This window comes from Euleptes europaea, chromosome 3 (assembly GCF_029931775.1).
Source record: "Euleptes europaea isolate rEulEur1 chromosome 3, rEulEur1.hap1, whole genome shotgun sequence".
In the NCBI taxonomy this organism is placed as follows: domain Eukaryota; kingdom Metazoa; phylum Chordata; class Lepidosauria; order Squamata; family Sphaerodactylidae; genus Euleptes; species Euleptes europaea.
In genome coordinates this window covers 31209319-31233611 of record NC_079314.1, presented here as the reverse complement: position 1 = coordinate 31233611, position 24293 = coordinate 31209319, and the positions used below count along the sequence as shown (strand labels likewise).

The 24293-nt window shown below is 47.4% G+C and overlaps 1 protein-coding gene across 1 annotated transcript in view; it reads left to right on the top strand.

Annotated features, from left to right (window-relative positions):
* Positions 1 to 24293, top strand: part of ADGRB2 (adhesion G protein-coupled receptor B2) — a 187032-nt gene that overhangs the window by 74365 nt on the left and 88374 nt on the right. The window contains exons 3-4 of the mRNA XM_056846271.1: positions 8250 to 8336; positions 16170 to 16334. Of these exons, the coding sequence (XP_056702249.1) occupies positions 8250 to 8336; positions 16170 to 16334 (252 nt within the window). The remainder of the gene's footprint in view (positions 1 to 8249; positions 8337 to 16169; positions 16335 to 24293) is intronic.

Here is a 24293-nt window from a genome sequence, read left to right as displayed (position 1 = left end):
GTTGGCAGGATGCTCCCGGGTTTAATGAAGAGGGAGCCAGTTTCCCCAGGGACAGCTTTCTTTAGATATTCCTGACTGTGTGGGGTTGTTGTGTCCTAGGAAGAATTCCCCAGCGGCTCATATTATTTCAAATCAAGGTATTTCAAACCCAAATGTAAACATTCCCCTTCTGCTGCAGCTGCTGGCTCTGGGTGCCTTTGATCTCTGGGCATCCTGGCCCTTTACAGATGTTACATGTAGCCATCAGCAGATGTTACGGTGGTGTTCCATTTGGGTGTTGCAGGAGCCTGACACATAGCTTGTTTCAGGACTGTGACTTGTGTGTTCCCATAACATACGAACTGGGCGGTGTGTGGATACATTTCCCAGTTCACATGTTAAGGGAATCACATGCATCGCACTCCCCAAACACATGGTTGATGGGCTCCCACAATATGTGAACGCCAGCATAACATCTGGGGGGGGGTCTACACTCTCCCAGTCTTTCAAGACTGGCCTTTTTGCCCTCTGGCCTTCTCCTCTTCCCCGCTTTTGTCGAGTTGTTCTGTCTTCCAACCCTTTTCCAAAGGCCTCCTTTGCTGCCTTCTCCCGCCCATTTCCTATCCCCGGGTGCCTTTTTTAAATACCTTGCCTAGATCCATCAGCCTGACTTGCATCTGAGCAGCTTGGCCGAAGGCAAACAGAGAACCTCCTGGCTGCCCTTCCAGAGCAGCCGAGGCCGATCGCTGCCAAGACTCTTCTGGTCCGCCATCAGTGCGAAGCCCCTACCTGCAATCGGACCAGTTTTGTTAAGAAGAAAATCCAGCTATACGTTGGGTTTCACAGAAACCTTCAACCATCCGAACTGAAAAAGTACTAAATCTTGCAGGGATCTATCTTTGTAGTTAGTTTCTACAGTGGAATGTTGGCTACTTTGGGGCTACCTGCCAGCCTCCGCGAGGAAGGGTTTTGCAAAATCAAAACGCTTGTAGGCTCAGCTAGTTACCAGGCATGGGTTTTTAAAAATTACAGCATTGTACAGCATTGTACCCAGCTTGCTGGGGGTAAAGGGAAGATACTGGGGAAGGCACTGGCAAACCACCCTGTAAACAAAGCCTGCCTAGTAAACGTTGGGATGTGACGTCACCCTATGGGTCAGGAATAACCCGGTGCTTGCACAGGGGACCTTTACCTTTACAGAAAAAGCAGAAAGGGGTATTTCTCTCTTCTGGCTGTTAGCGAATACATAAACGTAGCCAGCAATCACCTCTCGCTCCTCGCTGAATCCCTTATTGGTATGCACAAGGTAACACTCCGTGGCCGAGAACCTCCACGATTCTCCTCTCCTGATGCTGCCCTGTACATAAATTAGCTCTTGCCTCTAGAGCACTGGTTCCCAACCGGGGGTCCATGGACCCCCAGGGGTCCGCGAGAACTAAATTAAGGTCCGCGAAACAAAGTTATAAACCCATAATAAATTAATATTTTCAATTAAAAGTTCTATTATAAATATATATATTCAAATATTATTCTAAGTTTAATGTTTAACTAACAGTTATGATTAAAGTTTATTTTCAAATTTTCGGAATTTTTATTTTGAACCTTGGGGTCCCTGCACCGAACAAAAAAGTCCTAGTGGTCCCTGGTCAAAAAAAGGTTGGGAACCACTGCTCTAGAGGGAGACTTGCAATTGAGAGAGGCTGCTTCTTGTGTGGGGATCCCCACCCCTCTTATGGAATGCAGGAGGTCCTTGATTTAAATAGGGGGATCCACACAACATCATGCTCCTCGGGATCACGACTTGTGGCCTACCTGAGGCTTTCCCCTGTGAACGGGATCCAAGAAAAATCTCCTTTGATCAAGTTCAAAAGAGGAACTGAGGGGTGGCTGCAGGTGGAACGTCTGGGTGGATGCTCCACATAGCTGCACCGGCTCTAGATGGTTTTCCAGATCGAGTTCAAGGTCTTGGTCTTAACCTTCAAAGCCCTTAACAGCCTGGCACCACTGCATCTGCGGGACTGCCTCTTCCTGTACATCCCCCAGAGAGACTTACAGTCAGCTTGGAATAATCTATTGGTGATCCCTGGCCCTAAGAACGTCCAGCTGTCCTCAATCAGAGCTAGGGCTTTCTCGGCCATGGCCCCAGCCGGGTGGAACTCCCTGTCTAATGAGACCCACACCCTGCGGGATATGGTCAGTTCCGGAGGGCGTGCAAGTCAGAGATGTTCTGCCAGGCCTATGGTTGAGGGCAGTAACGGTTTTCATTGGCAGCTGGCCTCCCTCCCTCTCTTCCCTTTCTCCTCTTTTTCATTTCCCCTTTCCTGGCCATCTCCCCCCCCTTTGCCCCTCTCCCTCCCCCCCATGTGTTTTCCTCTTTTCGTTATCCAAACAAAATGGTTGAGCGACGGCCGCCGAAATGACATCATTCCTTGTGGGCATTAACATGGCGTCATCATAGATTTATTATCATATTCAGCATTATTTTATTTTGATGATTTAAAAATTGTTATGTACATATGTGATTGTTACGAAGAAGAGTTGGATTTTATTTGTCGACTTTCTCTTCCACTTAAGGGAGACTCAAACTGGCTTACAATCACCTTCCCTTCCCCTCCCCACAACAGACACCCTGTGAGGTAGGTGGGGCTGAGAGAGTTTTAAGAGAGTGTGACTGGCCCAAGGTCACCCAGCCGGCTTCGTGTGCAGGAGTGGGGAAACAAATCCAGTTCACCAGATTAGCCTCCGCCGCTTGTGGAGGAGTGAGGAATCAAACACGGTTCTCCAGATCAGACTCTACAGCTCCAAACCACCGCTCTTAACCACTACACCATGCTGGCTCTTATGTATGTTATGTATATGCATTATGATGTCAGCTGCCCTGAACCCAGCTCTGCCAGATGAGGGCAGGATGCAGATATAATTTCTATTATAATCTATCCATGCACAACCACTATGGGGAACAGGCAAAGCTAAGCTCTGAATTTTCTACCCCTGTCCTTCTGCTCTTCAAAAGGCTCTTTTCCATAGTTTTATTGCCTAGCTCAGCTGGGAAAGGGGGGGTTTCTGGCTGTGAGGGGCCCCCATTGCCAGTGCAGCTGCATCTGAGAGCCAGCATATTGTAGTGGTTTGAGCGTTGGACAAGGATCTGGGAGACCCAGGTTCGAATCACTACTCTGCCATGGAAGCTGGCTGGGTGACTTTTGGCCCAGTCACACACTTGTAGCATACCCTACCCCCAGGGCTGTTGTGAAGATAAAATAGAGAAGGGGAGAACGTAAGATTCTTCGGGGGCCCATTTGGGGGGGGGGAAGTGAGGTATAAATAAAGTGAATAAATTCAATTTGTGCGTTTGAACCAAAGGGGGAGGGGGGAGGGGCAGCCCATGGGTGAAGAAATGAAGCTGCCTTATATTGAATCAGACCCTTGGTCCATCAAAGACAGTATTGTCTACTCAGGCCAGCAGCGGCTCTCCAGGGTTTCAGGAAGAGGTCTTTCACATCACCTATTTGCCTGGTCCCTTTAACTGGAGATGGCAAGGATTGAACCTAGGACCTTCTGCATGCCGAGGAGATGCTCTACCACTGAGCCACTCCCATGCCATTTGCTACAGGTGTCTGTGTGGAGGGGTACATTTTACACCCTTGTGCGGAACCAGCCAGAGTGTGTCAAAAGTCCACAACAGATAGATATAAACACATAAGCCCTGTGCAAAGGGAAATAATCATTCCATGGGTAACTTTGGTGTGGCAGAAGAGCATCTGCTTCCAGCGTGGTGTAGTAGTTAAGAGTGGTGGTTTGGAGAGGTGGACTCTGATCTGGAGAACCGGGTTTGATTCCCCACTCCTCCACATGAGTGGCGGATGCTAATCTGGTGAACTGGATTTGTTTCCCTGCTTCTACATGTGAAGCCAGCTGGGTGACCTTGGGCTAGTCAGACTCTCTCAGCCCCACCAACCTCACAGGGTGCCTGTTGTGGGAAGGGGAAGGGAAGGAGATTGTAAGCTGGTTTGGTTCTTCCTTAAGTGGTAGAGAAAGTCGGCATATAAAAACCGACTCTTCTTCTTTTGGGCAGTGGTTTTGCAACGCTTTCCGCGAGGCTTGGGAATTGTCGCTTCTGAAGGATTTCTCAATGAGAAGACCAGTATTTGTGGGCAAGCTGCCACTTCTGATCTTTCTCCACAGCAGCTGGTGTGTGCTGGCTGGTTTCTGGGACACACTGTCCATCCTTGCAAGGTGACCTAGCCAGCATGCAAGAACTGAGTACATACCCTAGAGCCTGCCCCATAATCTTCTACAACGCACAGGGGTTCCTTACCATAGCCTCTTGATCTGGAAGGGGCCCCTTCAAAGCAGAAAGCCTTGAAAGTCACAGCTATGGGGGCCTGTGACCCGAAGGCCTCTTGTTCCACCCTCCAGGCATCCCAGCAAATTAGGGTTGCCAACCTCCGGGTACTAGCTGGAGATCCCCTGCTATTACAACTGATCTGCAGCTGATAGAGATCCGTTCCCCTGGAGAAAATGCCCGCATCGGCAATTGGACTCTACGGCATTGCTTCCCTCCCCAAACCCCACCCTCAGGCACCGCCCCCAAAACCACCTGCCGGTGGCAAAGAGGGACATGGCAACCCTACAGTGAATCCCTGCCTACAGATAGAGTAGGCTGGGGTGTCAAACATAAGGCCTAAGGGCCAGATCTGGCCCCTTATGAGCTCTTATCTGGCTCGAGCCAGCCAACCCCCCCCCCTCAATCTGGGCTGGCAAGGCATGACCCAGGCCAACCAAGTGACCCTCATAACATTTGAGTTCGACAACCCTGGAGTAGGCAGATACAGAGTGGGCAGATACTAAGTGGCATCAGCTAGTAAGAGGTTGGGGAACCTCTGGGAGGAGGGAAGTTAAGTGGAGGGGAAAATCTGTAATTGCCTTAGAAATAGTAAAAACAAGTGAGGGCCGGCAAAACTCATGGGAGGGAACCCCCGGCCAGGCCTGGTTCTCTGCAGCGGGGACAACTGCCACCCCAGAGTGCCGGGCCAGCTGTCCCTGGAGCAACCTGAGGCATCCTCTGCAGTAGTGGCACAGGCTAGGAGCTGCTGCCAGCGTCTACTGCCGTGGTGGGGCGGCCGGCCTGGCTCTCTGTGGCGGTGCCAGCCATCCCTGGAGTGGCCTGAGGCCTCCACCGTGGCGGCAGTGCAGCCCAGGAGAAGACGAAGAGTTGGTTTTTATATGCTGACTTTCTCTACCACTTAAGGGAGAATCAAACCAGCTTACAATCATTTTCCCTTCCCCTCCCCACCACAGACACCCTGTGAGGTAGGTGAGGCTGAAAGAGCGTCTGCTGCCGTGGTGGGGCGGCCTTATGTGTAGGAGTGGGGAAACCAACCGGTTCACCAGATTAGCGTCGGCCGCTCATGTGGAGGAGTGGGGAATCAAACCCACTTCTCCAGATCAGACTCCACCGCTCCAAACCACTGCTCTTAACCACTGCACCACACAGGCTCGACAACGCTATTTCAAAAATTGTGGGGTATTTAAACCCCCTGGGGTTTTTTCTCCAAATTGCAGATTTTTTTGCAGACCCATGGGGTCCCTTGAGTCTGCAGAAAAACCTTTTGGGGAGTGGGTGTGCCCCCATCTGGAGATTTAAATATCCGCAGGCAGGGGGCGCACTTCAGAATTAGATCTATAGATTACCTCCGATCCTTATTCTATCTCCCTAGGCTTCTGTTGTAATAGTAGCACGTACGCCAACACAATTATTTGTTAACACTGCCTCATTGACCCTTTGCAATCCCACGCCATAACTAAAACCAGCTTTTTCACTGCTACTGGAAGGTGTGAAAAGGTGGGTGGGGAACTGAGAAAGTACCTGGCCATCACAGGGCCCACTTGGGTCCAGCCCACTTGCAAACTCTGTTTCTTTTATCCCGTTCTGAACTTTTAAGAAACAAAATAGAACTTGGTGGCAGGTGATGCCCAGGGAAAATGAATTTTGTGGGTTGAATCTGGCGGCTCGGTTCCGATAATGGTGATGCCCCTTTGTGTCCCCATCCCAACACAAGGAGTCCTACTTGGATGCAAGAAGCCCTCCAGAACTGCAGGGTCCAACCCCATGACTTGAATAAAGTCTATAAATGGAGTGAACTGTCACAATTTTATCTTGAGTTAATATAATTTATGCTGTAATTCCAACTATTTAATAGCATTTAGGCTTGTCTTGGAGAGTCGTGCGGCAGAAGGCTGTGCCGGGAGGTATACTGCCCCAGAAACACTGTGGTTTTGTTTGGGGTTGCCGCGACTAGAAACTCATTCTAGACCTCACTTCTGTGAATTTCTCCTCCTTTTTTTAAAACCTACTCGGCTTCCTTGAGGCTGATCTGCGCGTTGTGTAAAAAAAGTAGTTCCTTTGGTTTTGTGCTTTGAATTTTTATTTAAATGCGCCCCTCTGGGTGCCATTTGTTTCTGGCTGAGAATGCAGCGTATAAACACTCAAATAAATAAAATGTTGCCTCTCCTAATCCTAGTGCCAGTTGGTTTTATTGGATGGCTCCGAGATCGAGAGTTTTGAGAGTGAATAATGCATCTCTGCTTGCCCTCCCATTTTCCTTTTATTCCCCCTAAGATACATGAGCCCTGCCTATTGATGCTCATACTTTCCAGAATACGATGCAGACTCTCTTTTCCTTCCCTCTTTGGCAACTTAACCTTTTCCACAAAGATCTGGCCTTAATTTCTGCCTAATAGGGCAAGGTGCTGGGAGACCCAGGATCAGAACTTCCCTGCATTAGTCTAACAGAAAGAGCAGTCATGTGGGGGCCCCTAATTTGGACTGGGGCAGTGGTGGGGCAGGAGGGGGCGATCGTGGTTTTGATTGATGGAACTACGGAGGGGGGAGGTACAAGACTTAAACTCCCCTCTCCCCTCCCCAGTGGACAAGATCCAAATTTTGGCTCCATGCAGCTGCCTTACTTATTTTGAAAAAGTCGGGGACATCAGTTGTGGGGGATCTCCCAGAATTTAACAAGATTAGGGATCCCCAGCGCGGTGCCTGTAGGCTCCATGGCACCCGCGGGCACCTTTCCTCCTGCCCATCAAGTGTTTTTTGATAGTGGGTGGGGCCAGGTGATGCTTTTGCCCACCAAGGCTTCCGATTACAACTGGAGATTTGATCGGCTGCGCAGATTTTTAAAAAATGTCGCTCTAATAGCGGCTGCAACCACAGCAGAAGGATCTTCACTGTGTGTGACAGAAGGGAATCTGTGGCAGCCATTGGAAAGGTGCCCACAGGCTGAGAAAGGTTGGGGACCCCTGAACTAGATGAAACAACGGGGTTTTTGTTCCCAACTGAAATGCAGCTTAAGAATGTGTACCTCAGTGATATTTGCTCGGTGGCTCAGGAGCCACACGTGGCTCTTCGACATGTCACCTGCGGCCCTCCTGTTCTGAGCAGTGTACTCTAACGTGGCACCCACTCCCATGTTTCAGGGAAGTGGGCAAAGCCCTTGCCCGGTGGGGCTCGTGGTTGGCAGGTGGTTCCCACCTTGAAACAGCCTCTGCTGGAGGCACGGGTGAGCTGCAAACTTCCCTGAGGCGTCGGCCTCAAGCCAGGGGTGGAAGTAAATGTGGCGCTTTTTGGTTGATGGTAATTGCAAATGTGGCCTTCCATGAGCCACTGAGAGCGTACCGCTGGCCTAACTGAACTGAGCACATCCTTCTCCTGTTTAGCCTCCCCTCTCTCAACCCTCTCACCCTCCCCTGTGTCAAATCTTTGCTTGTAAATTCCTTGGGGCAGGGACTGTCTTCAGTGCTGTGCGAAGCTCTGTTAGGGTTGCCAACCTCCAGGTGGTCCACGTACAGTAACATACAAAAACAACCTCACTCTAACTATCTAAGTTCACGCTACAAACATGAACAGTACAAAAACAACATGATGTGTGATTTCAGTCACACCCCTTATAAAGTCCAAAGCAAATTATAAGCCAATTTTGGCCATTACTAAGGAGCACTGTCCTAAGCACTGTCCTAAGCACTGTAATAAGGTAAGAAAACTCCATTGTCACCATGCCACATAAAAGATTCTGGCTGACGAAGAGTACTTCTGGCCCCAAAAACCTCCCGCTGATGGCGAAGAGGGACCTGGCAACCCCAAGTTCTGTGCACAGTGACTGCATACTCTAAACAGTAAATCCTCCTCGTAATATAAAGAAAAGAGTGCTTTGCCGCAACCTTCCCTCGACTTTGAGCCATCTAACTGTTGCCCCTGCCCCTTTCAGGTGATGCCGTGCACGAAGATCAGAAGGTGAAGAAGATCCAGTGGCCGCGGTCAGCAGACGAGCCAGGAGTGTACATGGCACAAACCGGTAAACCCTCTCTGTGGGCAAGACTCGGGGAGGCATTTAGAAATTGTCCAAGCGGGCTTAGGAGCTCTTTCCCAGCAGCCTTTATTGGTGTGTGTGTTCTAAATCAGAATAGTAGAAAAACAATAATATCGAAAAAGGAGAAAACAAAGGTCTGCATGTCTGATTACATATTAGACACACTGTCTGTTCAATTTACGTCTCCATTTAGGGCCGTAATTTCATTTCATTTCATTTGGTTGATTGATTTAGCTCATTTATGCCCCACTTTTCTCCCCAGTGGGGACCCGACGTGGCTTTTAGTGTTCTCTTCTTCTCCGTTTAGTCCTTGCAACATCCCTGTGAGGTGGGCTAGGTTGAGAGTGTGGGACTGACCTGAGATCTCCTTGTGAGCTTCCATGGCAGAGGAGGGATTCAAGAATGGGTCTCCCAGGTCCCAGTCTGACGCCACACTGACTCTCACACAGCTGATGGAGTTGCCACCAAGACTTCCTTGTAAGATACCTTGGAGACCAGCTGGGGGGGAATGGCATGATAATCTAGATTTAAAAATAAATAAATATGATCAAATTTCTCCTAAAGAGAAGTTTGAAACAAAATTGGTGATTCCTGTCTGGATGTGTGAAAGAAGAAAGAGTTGTTTTTTATATGCCGACTTTCTCTACCACTTAAGGCAGAATCAAATTGGCTTACAATCACCTTCCCTTCCCCTCCCCACAACAGACACCCTGTGAGGTAGGTGGGGCTGAGAGAGCTCTAAGAGCTGTGACTAGCCCAAGCTCACCCAGCAAGCTTCCTGTGTAGGAGTGGGGAAACAAATCCAGTCCACCAGATTAGCCTCCGCCGCTCATGTGGAGGAGTGGGGAATCAAACCTGGTTCTCCAGATCAGACTCCACCGCTCCAAACCACCGCTTTTAATCACTACACGCTGGCTCTTTGAGAGAGGAACTTTGAGAGAAGTTTAGAGAATTTTGATAAAATTTTGAGCCCTTCTCTGGGGGCCTCTGCATATTTCTAGGTTGTCACCAGATTTCACCTAAAATGAAGATTCTTCCTCATATTGAATGTCTGACGCCTGTATGGCCCCTTCCAACTCTATGATTTTGAAATAAAGCAAAAGACCTTCAACCAAGTTGGCAAAATGTTTCATAGGGGTTAGTTTTTTATAGCATTTTAGCTAATGTTAGTTTTGAGGGACTGTGGGGAAATGGAAGAAGGGCTTCTATGTGATTCCTTCCAGTGATACCCTGCGTCCCCTGATCCTGGGGATAGGTTACTCAGTATCAGGAATGGTGACAAGTTGGGGTGGGGGGCATTCCAAAATCTCCAAACACATCATTTTATTTTAATTATGGGAGTTAATGGCAGACATTCACATACATAAATGAGTTCCTGGTAACCCCATATTGTCTGGGGTGTGGAATGAGCCCCCAACCTTGTCCCAGATTTCAGCCTGTTTTATATTTGTCCCATAAAACTTAGCGGGAGCCACTGGGACTTGAGTTGTCCACCGCCTGGCCATTTTATTTATACCCCACCCCTCAGCTTCTTCTTTCCCATTTATTCAGGGCACATTCACATATGATAGAACCCAGGAAATAACTTATTTATACACAGAACTTTTCTTTTTTTAGCTTGAGGATTCTGGGTTTTGTCGATATTAGCAGAAATCTGGCATTCCTTAAAGAACAACTGCTTCTGGAGTGGAGGAGCCTGGCAGATGTTCCTCCCGGTATTGGGGCCTAAGCTGGGACATGCTATCCATCAACTTCTCTGCTAGCCCCAATAATCACATGCATTTTAATTAAGATGCAGCCTCCGATGACTGCGAAAGCGGCATCTCATCTTCCATCCCCGCCGGTCCCCTGAGCGCCATCATTTTCGTAGTGGCAGCAAATTGCAATGATGCAGAGCTGCCCCCCTTCTTCCTTTGTACCCCCCCTTCCCTGGTGCAACTGAGTTTAATTTGCTCCATTTATGTGTTCTCTTTGCACCTTCCTTGGAGACCCATAAAGAAAACAAATCTATTAATTGTTGAGTTCGTATGTATTTATTTAGCAAATTTGTCTGGCTTAATGTGAACGCCAGTCACTTTCCCTCGCCCCCACCCTTCTCCTTGCCTCTGATTTATGTTCTGTGGGCCATTGCATGCACACAGAAAGACAAACACAGGACAGATCCAGGAGAGTTTAAAAGGATCCGCTGTACACTTGAGCAAATAACGGATTTTGGTGAGTGTGGTGTTGTGGTTAAGACTGGTGGTTTGGAGTGGTGGACTCTGATCTGGAGAGCCGGGTTTGATTCCCCACTCCTCCAACATGAGCGGCGGAGGCTCATCTGGTGAACTGGATTTGTTTCCCCACTCCTACACCTGAAGCCAACTGGGTGTCCTGGGGCTAGTCACACTCTCTCAGCCCACCTACCTCACAGGGTGTCTGTTGTGGGGAGGGGAAGGTGATTGTAAGCCAGTTTGGTTCTTCCTTAAGTGGTAGAGAAAGTTGGCATATAAAAAACAACTCCTCCTCCTCCTCCTCCTCCTCCTCCTTCTCCTTCTCCTTCTCCTTCTTCTTCTTCTTCTTCTTCTTCTTCTTCTTCTTCTTCTTCTTCTTCTTCTTTGCCATCAGACCTAGCATGGTCTGGAGTATTTTGCTCAGGCATACAAGAACCCCAGCCCCAATTTCAGATCTCCGCTCAAACACAAAGTTTGTAAAACTGCCTTGGACAGCAAGTAATAATCTCAGAGCCTTTGTCGCGCCCCCCTCCCCAAAATGCACATGAAGATTTTCAAACAATAACAACTGGAACATGCCAATCGGAGTTTTCGGAACTTTAAAATAGGATGGGGGGAAATTCTGAACATGGATGCCTGGGATGGCTTGGAGTGGTCCCCCAGTAAAGAGAGAACCTGAATCGATATTCTTCAGCCCTTGTAATTCACAGAACAGGGGTTCAGTTGCCCTTTAGGAGGAAAGGACACTGTGGTGTTTGACATTTCTCTGCAGCCTCGAGGACTAAAAACTTGGGTAAGAAAAAGAAAACCGCCCTTCTCAAGATCCTGCTGGAGCCACTAGTTTCTGCAAGAAGACTTTTCCTCATGATCAATGCTGCTCTTGATGTCTTTGGAGTTGTGGTACACCCTGCTTCCCAGCTGTGGCTTGATCATGTTGTTCCCAAATGGTGCCACTCCGATTTTACCTCTAGCCTGCTACAGGCACACCTAAGAGTAGGGGTTTTTCTGCCTTAATGTTCATTTTGCCCTCGTGTTTGAAGGGCATTGTTCTCCAGCACCTGCTTCTCACAATGACGCCCCTTTCGGCTAATATTTGCTTTCTGCCTCTTGCTGTCCGGAAAATGTAACACCTCCCTCCGCTTTCTTCCTTCCATCTGTTCTGCTATAATTTAAATGAATGCCCTCTACTTCAGTTCTGTCCAATGACTTCAAATAGATCATCAAGTCTAATAGAGAACCAGATTGTTGTAAATGTCAAGCTCCTGCTCAGGGCAGAGGGAAGGGAAAAGGTGGACTGCATTCCTCCCCTGCCGACTGAGGGCCAGACCAGATGATGCAGCCTCCCCAAGGGTTGCTGCCACCATCTTAGCTCTCACTTTTAAAATACTGTAGGGGCCTGATCCTGCTTGGGACCACCGAGGGGGGGGGAGCTGCGTTTCTGCATGATGTGTTAGTTCTACTTGAGAGGGGAATGAGGACTGGTAGCCATAGGGCACATTTTAGGATGGCTTCGCATTGCAGTAAAAGATGCAGCCCTGATTTCCACCATAGGCCAGCTGCTGCTTTCCTGGAGGGTATTTGCACGTGAAGTGCCAGAAATGCAAGGGAGGTAAAAACACGGTCATTAGGAAAGTGCAAAAGAAAAGAATGGAAACCAGTCTTTTGGAAACTTTTTTGACTTTGCACCAAGGTTCTTTTTCAGGAAGAGAAGCCTCCAAGTTGGCTTCTTGTTTTGTTTGAGGACAATCCCACAGGCAGCCTCAGAATTGGCAAGACATTTCACTAGCTGTTCAAAAACTCACTCCCCCCCTTTCTCTTGATCTCTTGGCTTCCTTTACATTCCTCAGGTATTTCAGCAGAGGACTCACCTGTAAAAAAAATGGTGCCGTGGGAACACATTCTCGCTACACTATATAAAGCATATATGTAAAGCATTCTTGCTACGCTATATAAAGCAGGTCTTGAAAAGCGTCTGTTCTTTGTCAAAGGAGCTGTTCCTCAGAGAAGTGCTGAATCCCAGCTGGCTTAAGGAACAGGGCTGTCATGTCCCTGAATATATTAAGCTCCTGAGTGTTAAATCTGTGCCTCCCATTTTACATTTGTGTCGCCCACAAAGCAGAGGGAAGTCCAATTTAAAATGGCTCAGTGTGATGGGTTGGACCCAACCAGCTTTTCTGCTGGTAAAAAAGGAAGCGGGGGACCCCTTTAACTACCAAAATAGACTGGTTGGGGGATAATGGGACCTGCCTAGGCAAAAGCAATGTAGTAAAGAAGGGGGGATTGGGAGAGCGTAAGTGAACAAGCTGGCTGGCTCCAACCCAGTATGCAGCACAGCTCTGTCACTTGATACAGGTGAATCTAGCACAGAAGGCCATGGTTGTAGCACAGGATTAACGTGGAATACCTCTCGGATTTTATAGTGCCCCCTAGGCCTGCCAAGTCCCCAGTGGGAGCGGGGATCCCCATCTCCAGGTCCTGTTGCTAGTCACCACGGCAGCTGGAGAAAAAAAATTCTTAAACGACAACACAGCCCTGGAAGTTCTTACCAGAAGTGACAAGGGTTTGCCGGAAATCTAGGATTTGCCAGAAACCGTAGAGTTTCTAGAGCTGCCCTTTGTCACTTCTGGGGTAGTTCTAGGAATCGCAGGAAACTATGGTTTTACCATAGAGTTTTCAATGATTCCTAGAGCTGCCCTTTGCCACTTTCATTTTTTTTACAGGAAGTGACATAGCATTGTCCTTGACACAGCTGTCCTCCCATGGCCCTGCCCACAACCCTCCTGCCAGTTTGGCAGGCACTACCTTCTGGCAACCCTAGCACTTCCTTCCATCAGGGAGTGGGACAGAAATGTTTTCCTGCCTCAGGATTGATAAATTTTGTGGGGAAACAGTTTGGGTTTCCCTGTGTTGCGAGGCAGCTGAGTTTTGTGGGACTTAAGCTTGCACTTTTTAAAGCATCCTTCCTTCATGCCAGCTCAACTTCTATATTTCTAAACAAGCTGCTTATTCCAAAAGACTTTGCAAGGCATGGAAATGCTCTCCTTTTTAAGTGTGGGAGCATTTCCAAACAGGATCTCCCACCTGCAGATTGGAGACGTACAGGCTAAAACTTTGTCCCTTCCTTCCGTGTGAAGCTCACAGCAAATCCAGGCCACTGAGACTATTTAGCGAAGCCATGAAACTTACAGGTACCATGCTTGGGGTATATAAGATTCCCTGCTCTCAGTGGCTGTTTTTTATTTTGATTCTTCATACTTGGAAATTATTGATTTGTATGCAGTTAAAGGCAGGATATATTTTGCGTGCCGGCACTGTTTTTCGCACCTGTGCAGTCAGCAGTATTCCTACACTAGGCAGTGAACTGCCGCTGGCTCATGTTAAGAATGTGCTTATATATTTATTCAAATTTATAGCCCACCCTCAATTCCCAGCCAGGCCCGGTTCAGGACAGATAACACTCTATAAAATCACATAAAACCCCTAAAACATCAAGTAAAAAACATAATATCACACTAATTAAACAGCAAGATGGCATTGAAATAAACCAGTTGCCACTACGCAAGTGGGATACAGCAGATCACCCCCAACCGATGACGGGGCGGGGGGATGGGGAGGCCAGCAATGATGGATAACTCGCAGCTGCCCTCAGTTATAGATCTGGTGGTAAAGTTCCATTTTACAGGCCCTGCAGAACTCCATAAGGTTCCTCAGGGCCCTTATGTCACTGGGAAGGCTATTCCACCAGGTCAGGGCCAGGGCCGAAAAAGCCCTGGCCCTTGTCTAGGACAGCCAGCCGCACATTCTTCCGGCTGGGGACCACCAATAAATTGTTGTTCATAGAAAACAAAGCTTCCTGAGGGGCATACCAAGAGACGCTGTTCCGCAGGTACAATGGTCCCAGACCGTGTAAGGCTTTAAAGGTCAAAAACAGCACCTTGAATCTGATCCGATGCTCCAGTTGGAGCTAATGCAGTTGTTTCAGCACTGGTGTTATATGGTCTCGCTGTGAGGTCCCCATAAGGAGCCTCGCTGTGGCATTTTGCACCAACTGGAGCCACTGGATCAGTCTCGAGGGCAGCCCTAGGTAGAGCGAGTTACAGCAATCCAGCCTAGAGGTGACCATCACGTGGATAACTGTGGCTAGGTCGGGCTTGCTTCCTTAACCCCTTACTACTTCGAGGAGCAGTCTGTGTGATTCCTGAATCCTTATTTCACAAATGCACTTCAGGACCTGGTAAATGAGAATGTAATTTATAGAACAACAGCGTCCGCACCCGTTGCCACTGTTTGCTTCTCTGTTTCTGTCATGAGGGATCCATGCTACTGGTGAATTGCCATATTGGCACATGCAGGCAGACGGTTGGAATCTGTGATGCACAACATACACAATGTTGGAGAATTGACTAGACAGCAAAATGGCTTCCCTCGCACAGGACCCACAATCCCAAAGCAACAGTGTGAGCACATCCATGCAAAAAATAGTGATAGATCTAATTCCCAACCCAGCCAAACCTGAGGATACTTAAATCCTGAGATTGGAACCGTGATTGGACAAGACATATCTTTCTACGAACCTGAAAAATGCCCCAGGTTTGCAGGAAAACCTGAAATCTAAAAACAAACACACAAAATCATTGTGGGGTTAAAGCCTCTACCTATAGATTTAAGAAATGGATTTCCTACAGTGGCTATTACTAGGCAACCACACACCATTGCCAGCATTCCAGACTTGGTTTCTGGTAGTAAAAAGCTAGGGGAAGCTGGGCAGGGCCCTTTCCAGGGCTCTTTTGGTCTTTGAGGGAGGATTAATCAGGGTCACCCCCGGCAGCGACCACTGGGCAACTTGTTACCATGTGACTTGCATGACTCATTCAGGACACACTGCTTACTACTCTTGAACAGCAGCCACCCCATGAAAGCCAGTGTGGTGTAGTGGTAAGAGTTTCAGACTATGATCTGAAGACCCAGATTCGAATCCTTAGTCTGCTATAGCAGCTCACTTGATGACTTTGGACCAGTTGCATGCTCTCAGCCTAATTTATCCTTGTGGGTCCCCTGGTTGTTTGCAATCTATTTTAGACCTCTGGATTAAAAAACAACAAGTGTTGATTATTTTAGTGTTCAAGGATGCGGCCTGTAATTGGCAGTTCAGTTATGATTCCAGTAGCGTACCGTTCACCTGTCACTAATACGTTAAGAAGGTTCTGCCTATGAAGGCTGGTTCAAACATCCACATAGGTAGCTTGCTATTGTAGCATCAACCGACTACCTGAAAGTGTGAATGAGCCAATGAAGAATGGCTGACAGAGTTTCTATTTCTAGCCCAGCACCTTTCTTCTTGACTGGGCCTGGGAACATTCAATCTCCCCTTCCCTCTGTGCCAGCACGCACATTCAAGGCTGCAAAGACCGAGAGCGTACATTCAGCAGAACGGCTCTCACCAGCTGCCCTTCTGTTTATCTTTTAAAATATTTTGCTTGTGGCATTCCCATTGTGAAGTTCCAGCTGGCCTCCGATTCACAATTCAGAGACTGTCCGGTCCAGCGTTCCGGGTACGAGCGAGCCGACCTTTTCTCTGTTGCGTGTTTGTCTGTTTCTCCCACAGGAGACCCTGCGGCAGAGGAGTGGTCCCAGTGGAGCGTCTGCTCGCTGACCTGTGGGCAGGGCACTCAGGTGCGGACCCGCTCCTGCGTCTCATCGCCTTACGGAACACTGTGCAGTGGGTTGTTGCGGGAGACGCGGCTATGTAATAATACTGCCACCTGCCCAGGTAGGTGGGGGGGAACAGGGAGGGTTGACACAGTTCCCTCCTCCCGTCCCTTCCTTCACCACCCGTCCCCCATTGTCTTGTGTTGCTTTCACAAGAAATGACAGCCTTTATTCCTTTATTTATTTATTTTAGCATTCCAAGAATCTGTTCAGCTTTGTCACACTGACCTGCTTCACAGGTGCCCCAATGCTCTTAGAGAATCTGCCCCACTAAATATCGCCTGCCCTTCTGGTTTGTGTTCAGCCATGACTGAATTTGTTCCAGTTCAAGGTGGGAAAGATTCAGCAACCCCTTCAGACTGCCTTTAGGGCTGATCCCGTTCTGATTCACAAGACAGGACAAGTTAATTGGTCTAATTTGTTACAGATTAAGCGTCAGCCATAACCCTTACTGTGGAGTGCTTGTCTATTTCGCTACATAACTAGAATTTACAAATTTATTATTAACATGTTCTTAATGTATGCTATTTAATTAAAGTAGATTGCGGCCTTAATTCTTAAAGTGCCTGGCTTTGGTTCTGCCCTCTGCTTCCCGATCTTTTAAGAGACCAAAGAGCAGAAAGGGAAATGTGTAGAAACATGGTTACATCCTCATAACCTCTTCTCTCTGGAGCCAGGGAGTGTGCAGAAGCCGTCTTTCGAACAGGCAGCCTGGATTGATTGTAGAGTTGTGTTCCAGCTCAGGTTCAACAGAGATTTTCAAGTACTGTTCAGTTTCTGTTCTGTCTGACCTCCACAGATGAATCTGCTTTATACCCAATCTATCTGGGTCAGTGCTGTCTACCCTGATTGGCTGCAGCTCTCCCGGATCTCAGTCAGAGAAAGGGCCCAGCTATATGCTATGTTATCCTTGTGTACTTTTGATCAGAGAGAGATCATTGCTGGGAACTTCTCCCTGGTTCATGGCCGCCCAATTTGGATCAGGCACATGAATCAGCCCCTTCCTCCCTTCTGGTACGGTTTTCCATATCTGAGATCTGCTAACCGGAGATACTGCCAGGGGTTGAAACGGAGCCCTTCTGCATGCAAACCATGCGCTGTACTGCTGAGCCACTGTTCCTCCCAAAAGCTTATTGACAACTGATAAAGCACACCTTTTAAGATGTTGTCACAAAGAGCAGATAGCAGGCATCCATCAGAAGATTCCTCAGGAGAAGCCCTGTGGAAATACCCTGTGCGTATTACATGCCACGTTCATAAGATACAGAACTGCTGTACCTTTCCTCATAAATAACAAAAACAAAGGGAGCATCCTTATAAGACCTTGTTTTAGTGTAATTTGTGGGAAGTGTCCTTGATCTCTCTTCTTTTTGTAAAGTCATAAAATAGCTTCTAGAACTCCTGGGAAAGCTGGGTGAACTTATTCCAAGCATTGCTTCTATATCTCTGATTTTAAAGGAGGTTGAAGAGTTTATGCCTTAATTAGTATTCCGGGTCCGTGACAGCTAATCGATGGAAGATCACCGTCAGCTTGAAAAATCTCATTCCTGTCTGAAAACACTGAGCAGAGTCAAATTAGGAGCTGCTCACTAGGTCATTAAAAATTGCTCGCACCCCCACCACTCTGCCCCCCCTCCATTTAATTTGTATTAATAGATTAAATTTCCATGGATATTTTCATTAAATTTCACAGGTGAGAGGACTTTGCTTTCCTAGAAGTTCCCATTCCCTTCTTAGGTTTTCTCCCATGTTTCCTTCCCGGAATCTTATTCAAATACACAATTTAGAATCATAGAGTTGGAAGGGACCGCTGGGGTAATCTAGTCCAACCCCCTGCACAATGCAGGAAATTCACAACTACCTCCCCCACACACACCCTAGTGACCCTTACTTCATGCTCAGAAGATGGCCAAGATGCCCTCCCTCTCATGAACTGCCTAAGGTCATAGAATCAGCATTGCTGACAGATGGCCATCTAGCCTCTGCTTAAAAACCTCCGGGGAAGGAGAGCTTACCACCTCCCGAGGAAGCCTAAGGATTATAAAGCAAACTGTAAAGAAAAGCAAAAAAACCTCATATGACTAGTGTATAAAAAAGTGGAATAATCTTAAGTGTATCGTGCTTTTAACAACTTATACATTAATAGTATCATAATGCCTTTACTACGTATGTAAGGGCTGTCAGGTCGCAACTGAGTTTGGTGATCCCAGCAACGGGCTTTCAAGGCAAGTGAGAAGCAGGGGTGGTTTGTCGTTACTGTCCTCTGCAGAGTCTTGCTTGGTGGTCTCCCTTCCAAGTACCAACCCTGCTTAGCTTCCAAGGTCTGACAAAATTGCGCTATACCATGCTGTCTTCCCTCTCCTGCCTTTATTAGGACCAACAAAAAATCACGAAGTTGTGGGCTAGCTTTCAGGTTTCACAGAATTCTTCCTCAGGCTGGATGTTAAAGCAGAAAAGGTGGGGAGAGGGAAAAGAGCAAGGTACAGGCAAAAGATATGGTAGAAGATCTATCTACAGCATGTGTCAGTCTTAAGATCAGGATTCAGAAAGCTTCTTGCAAACGCTCCTGGTTGCACAAAGCCTCGCTGTGGCAAAGCAGCTGGGGCACTTCTCCCTTTGAATGTATAGATGTTGGTAGGTCTTCAGACCTGTATTTAGTATTAATCAGAACTCACAGGTCCCTTATAAGGTAGAGTGCAGAACCAAAGAGAGGGTGGTCAGCTAGTGAAAAAGCTGGAGATAATTTTTTTTTAGCTTTCCACAAAGAAATCCTCCATTGCATTCATAATTGCAACAATTTAAGGTTTCATGTAAGAGTTCGTAGTGAAAGAATACAGATTTTTAGCAAGACTGGAAGACAAGGAAGCCGCTCGATTGTTCTCCCAAGTGAGCAGGGCAGGTCCAACCATCCTGCAAGGAACCTTCTTCCATTCTGCCTCAAAGTCAAGTGGCTCTTTCTCCAGTGGAAGAGCCCCTTACTTTGAAGGAAGGCCCCTTAGATTGGAGGAAGGTTTTATTCCTTACTCAGTGGAATGATAGAATAGGAGGAAGATCTGTAATGGTAAAATAACCATCGCTACCACTGTTGCACATGTGAGTGTTTAGGTTGGTTCTGTCTTGGTTGCAGATCTAACCCACCATCTTGGTAGAAAACCTCTAGACCCAGTCCTGTGGAATTGGATGATGGAATTGAAAACTGCACTGTTCAAAATAGAATTGTCTAGATGCCAGCTTCTCTAATCCACTTCTTTCCTTGCCTTGCTCTTTGTCTACTCTTTTGGAGGTGCTGCATCCACCCTGTAGGGATAGATGCAAAGAAGAGTGCACTTGATAAACTTGCTATATACTTATGTCCCTCAAGCGGGCCTTTGGAAGGTTGCAGAGAAGAGACGCCAGTGAAACAAGCCAGACCCTCCTTCCAAGGCCTCTTGTTGGAGTCATCTTTTAGAGAGAGTCATGTGGTCAGTCCCAAAAGCTGTTCCTCTGCTCTGTGAGCCAGCGTGGTGTAGTGGTTAAGAGCGGTGGACTCTAAACTGGAGAACCAAATTTGATTTCTGCTCCTCCACATGAGGGGCGGACTCTAATCTGGAGAAACGGGTTCAATTCCCCACTGCTCCACATGAAGCCTGCTGGGTGAACTTGGGCCAGTCACAGTTCTCTCAGAATTCTCTCAGCCCCACCTACCTCACAAGGTGCTTGTTTGGAGGGGGGTGATTGTAAGCTGCTTTGAGACTCCTTTTGGTAGAGAAAAGCAGGGTATAAAAACCAACTGTTCTTCTTCTACGACTACTTCTACTCCTTCTGCTTCTTTTTCTACTTCTACTATTACAGCTTTGAATATTGTTAATATTGTATACAAGGGGACACGTGAGGGCTTATAGGGAGGAAAACCCCCATCTTCCACCTCCTCACCATTGCCTCTGGTCATCTCCAGCTTCTCTCCCCCTTGCTACCTGCCAGCAACTGCTTGGCTCCCTGTACCACCTCTGGCCCAGCTTGCCCTCCACTCCCCTGCCTGTGTACTTTCTTGTCTCCTCCTGTGGCACAAGGAGAGGGAGGCAAGCGGAAACCAGCTTCAGCTTCCCCTCTTCACCTTCTTTGGGTGGCCATCATTGCCTGTGCTGCTGTGGGTTGGTACAGCAACCCCAAATGCCACCCAACTCTGGTCTTTTTGTTTCTGTGCATGTTTGTTTGTTTGTTTGTTTGTTTTGTGATGCATGCACATAGGAGGTTAACTTTGGGGGAGTTCCGTACTAAGATTTTTTGCAAATCTGGGGGTTCCCTCTCGGCTTTGCAGCTCCTTGTCTCATAGGTAAGGATAGCCCCGTTGTATGGATTTTCCTGCCCTCACGGGGACCAGCCTTTAGCAGTTAGACAAATAGATATTTGCATAAGCTTTTGATGGCAGAGCATCCTAGTCCCACTGAAGCACTTGATTAGAAACCTTTGGCTTTTATGGTGTCTGAGAAAAACCTTGGGTTTTAGCAGGCTGTGAGTCCCACCTTCCTGTAGTGTTGCACCATATGTTTGGGTGAGATCCACATAACGGTGGCACATTGTGTACCCATTGTCAGCAACTGCGCATCATGCTCCTCATCCAAAAACACAGGCAGCAGAAAAGCTCTGAATTCGTTCTTGCGCATTCCGTGCACAATTGGCTTAATTGCACAACAATCCAGCCTGGTACACAAGTAGGGAAAGGTTTATTTTCTGGCACATTTCTTTTCATGTCTTGCTCTGTTATTCTCACACGAGATTTAATTTTGCTGGCTGGGGGGAAAAAACTTTATTTTTTGAGAATCTGTAGTTCCTGATAAATAAAACATTTCAGGTTGCCATTACTTATTAAGTAGATTCAGGTCCAAACTAGACATTACCTATAACATGTGATGGCCATGGGGACTCGCAGCTAGGCAGCAGCTGTGAGTTCCCTGTGGGAACTCAATTCTAAAGCGCCGCAGGGGCCTGACTCAGATCAGCACCACAGCATGGAGGAAGGGGGCATTCAGTCCTCCCCCCCCCCCCGGTATTTTCCTAACCTGAAATGGCCCAGGAGTGGTGTTTATTTGCCCCATGGGGGGGGGGCTGGACATTCACTGAATACTTGTACATGCAGTCCCTCCCCAGGGCAAATAATGCCCTCCAGGGCTGTTCTAGGTTGTGGAAACAGTACATTGGGAAGATTGAAGCCCCTTTTCTCCCTAAGACACAGTGCCAATCCCAATCGGCCCCCTGTGGTGCTTCAGAATTGATTTCCCACAGGGAACTCGCAGATGCTGTCTGGCTGCGAGTCCCCGTGGGGGTCCCAAGTTACATGTAACATCTAGTTCAGGACAAACTCTTGTTGAATTTTTTTAAGTGCACATATTCAGCCAGACCTCTGTGATGGCGAGATTAAAACATTTATGTAATGTCTACTTGCTATTTGAGGAATATCAGTCTCTCTGTCCATCTCTCTGGCCACTAGTAAGCTTCCTGAACCTTAGAACAAAAAGCCTAAGAAAGCACCCTGCGCACTGAGGAGCATGCATGTTTTCATAGATTTGAGAAGTGTGTACAAATGTATGCCAACAGCAGGATCCTGGTGCCGTGTTGAAATTGTAGGGCACTGATTATCTTCTGGGAACATGAACAAAGAGGCTATAAAGACACATGGCAGCATCAAGGGCAGTTAGTTTATTTCTCTATTTATGGGTACTTTTAACCTGCTGTCCTCTGCCCACCATGGACCCAAAGCAGGATGGAACTTTGTATAGTCAATACAGAATGAGTTGTGCACCCAGCAGGCCCCGCCTTTGGAGGTGAGGCTGGCTTCCACTGTTGCAACATTTTATTTAGGAGATTCCTTCCTCTTGGTTTGGCTTTTGGGGTTTTTAATGGAAGGATATTTAAGGCCTTGTCTTCTGTTCCTCAACTTGGTCTGGATGATGAAATGTTTCGGTTTTTTAACTTTTAAACTGTACGGAGGGTTTATTTTCCAACTACAGTTTTGTGACTTTATGAGCAGTGGCTGTGTGTGTGTTTGGGGTGTCCTATGGACCAAACAGCAAGATGCTGAAGATGATCTCCTGTAACAAAGGAATCCGTGGCAAACTGTGCAATGTGGTGACTAGCATTAGATTGAGTCTTTCTCAACCTGTGGATGCTTGACTTTTTGATAACTGTCTGGTTGAGGGGGTGTGGTGGTGATATAGAAGGAAAAGACGTAGTTGGGGGAAAGAAAACGGGAGAGGGTCTATAAAGTCGATAGCTGCAGGATCAGGTTTGAAGTTTCTTGAGCTTTATTGAGAAGGCAGTCTGTGATTCCGCACACATTTATATGCTACAGGGCCACATTAGACATCGCCAGCAATGTATGGCCACCCCATCTGTTCATGCATCTCCCAATAACATCTCGTTGAAGCAGATGCATGATGTGATATCGACTTGTCCATCGTTCCTCAGACTCCACACACCATTTCATTGGCTGCTGTGTACCAGCAGTGGAATGCTGAAGGTGGTTCCTTTCAGTTGCATATCTGCTTCAACTGGACATTACCAAGGAAATGCCAGTTGACAGAAGCTGGATGTTTTAGAGGATGGATTGGATCCAGTGGAAGCTACTTCCATCAGAAGAATGGGATTTTCTTGCCTCCCCTGTCTCACTGCAGACCAAAGGGGCTCCCCAAGACCAACATTCTGTTTCCAACAGTGGCCAGGTGGATGCCTCTAAGAAGCTCACAAACTGGGCTTGCAGTTCTCCTGGCTCACAGGAATCAATGGATCTCTCATATGTCAAGCCAGCCAAGCTTCTGGCCACTTAGTGGTCCTGAATTCTATGAGTTCTGTATTGAGATGGTTCTGTACTATCTTTGATCTGCTTTGATCCTATCGCTATCCATTTTATTGGGCGGCTAATAATTCTGGTCTTTCCATACTGTCCACATCTTTACAAAATTCCATTGTGGTGTGTTTCTTCTATCCCCCTCCTCCTGATCATCTTTTCTTTTTCTTGACTTAAAAGATCCAGGCATCATAGCCCAGGGGTATCAAACATAAGGCCCGAGGGTCTGATCCGGCCCCTTGAGAGCTCTTATCTGGCCCATGAGCCAGCCAAGGCAGCCCCCCCCCTCGATCTGATCTGGCAAGGCATGGGCCAGCCTGAACAAGTGACATTTATGTCATATCCGGCCCTCGTAACAATTGAGTTCGACACCCCTGGTGTAGCCATTCCTCTAAGGTGCACTACCAGCATTAAAACTTTAGTTCCCTTCACAGCAAACTGTTCTCTGCAACCCCAAGATTTCTTTCCTCAGTAGACACTGCCAGTTCAGGTGGTTAAGATTGGGGGAAGGCATTGTGTGCCTCACTTAGCACATATATTGAATCTCATTTGACATTTCTTGCTCAGTCACCCACTTCAGAGAAATCCTTCTGGAGCTCTTTGAAGTCTTCTGTACATTCCACTATCCCAAATAATTCTCTGTCCTCTGCAACCTGCTAAAACCCTGACTCCATATCACTTATGGATAAGTTAAATGGCCCCAGGCTTAATACAAGTCTATGGGAGATACCACCACACTTTTTCCATTGGGAAAACTGCTTGACTGTTTCTCTCCTCCTGTGAGTTTGTATATGAGCCATTATGATGCAAAAGGTATGTCGAAAAACCTCCAGATACTTATTGTCTACAGGATTGTCCCTTTACATATGCTCATTGATTCTCTCAAAAAGTTTCTAAAAGGTCAGTGAAACGAGACACCCTTTCGCAAAAGAAGCCTTACTGATTCTCCCTTAGCAAGGCTCGTTCTTCCATAAGTTTAATAAATCTAGCTTTAATTATGCTTTCCATCTGCTTTCCTTGGATCGAAATTAAGCTGACAAATCTGTCGTTCCCAGTTTACACTTTGACAATGGGTATCGTGTTGATAACTTTCCAATTCGCAGACAAAGAGACTGATTTTAATAGCTTTGGGGGTTCTCACTAAAAGGACAGGTGGCTGCCCTCCTGCCCCAGTGACCTGCTAATTTGCAATTTGTC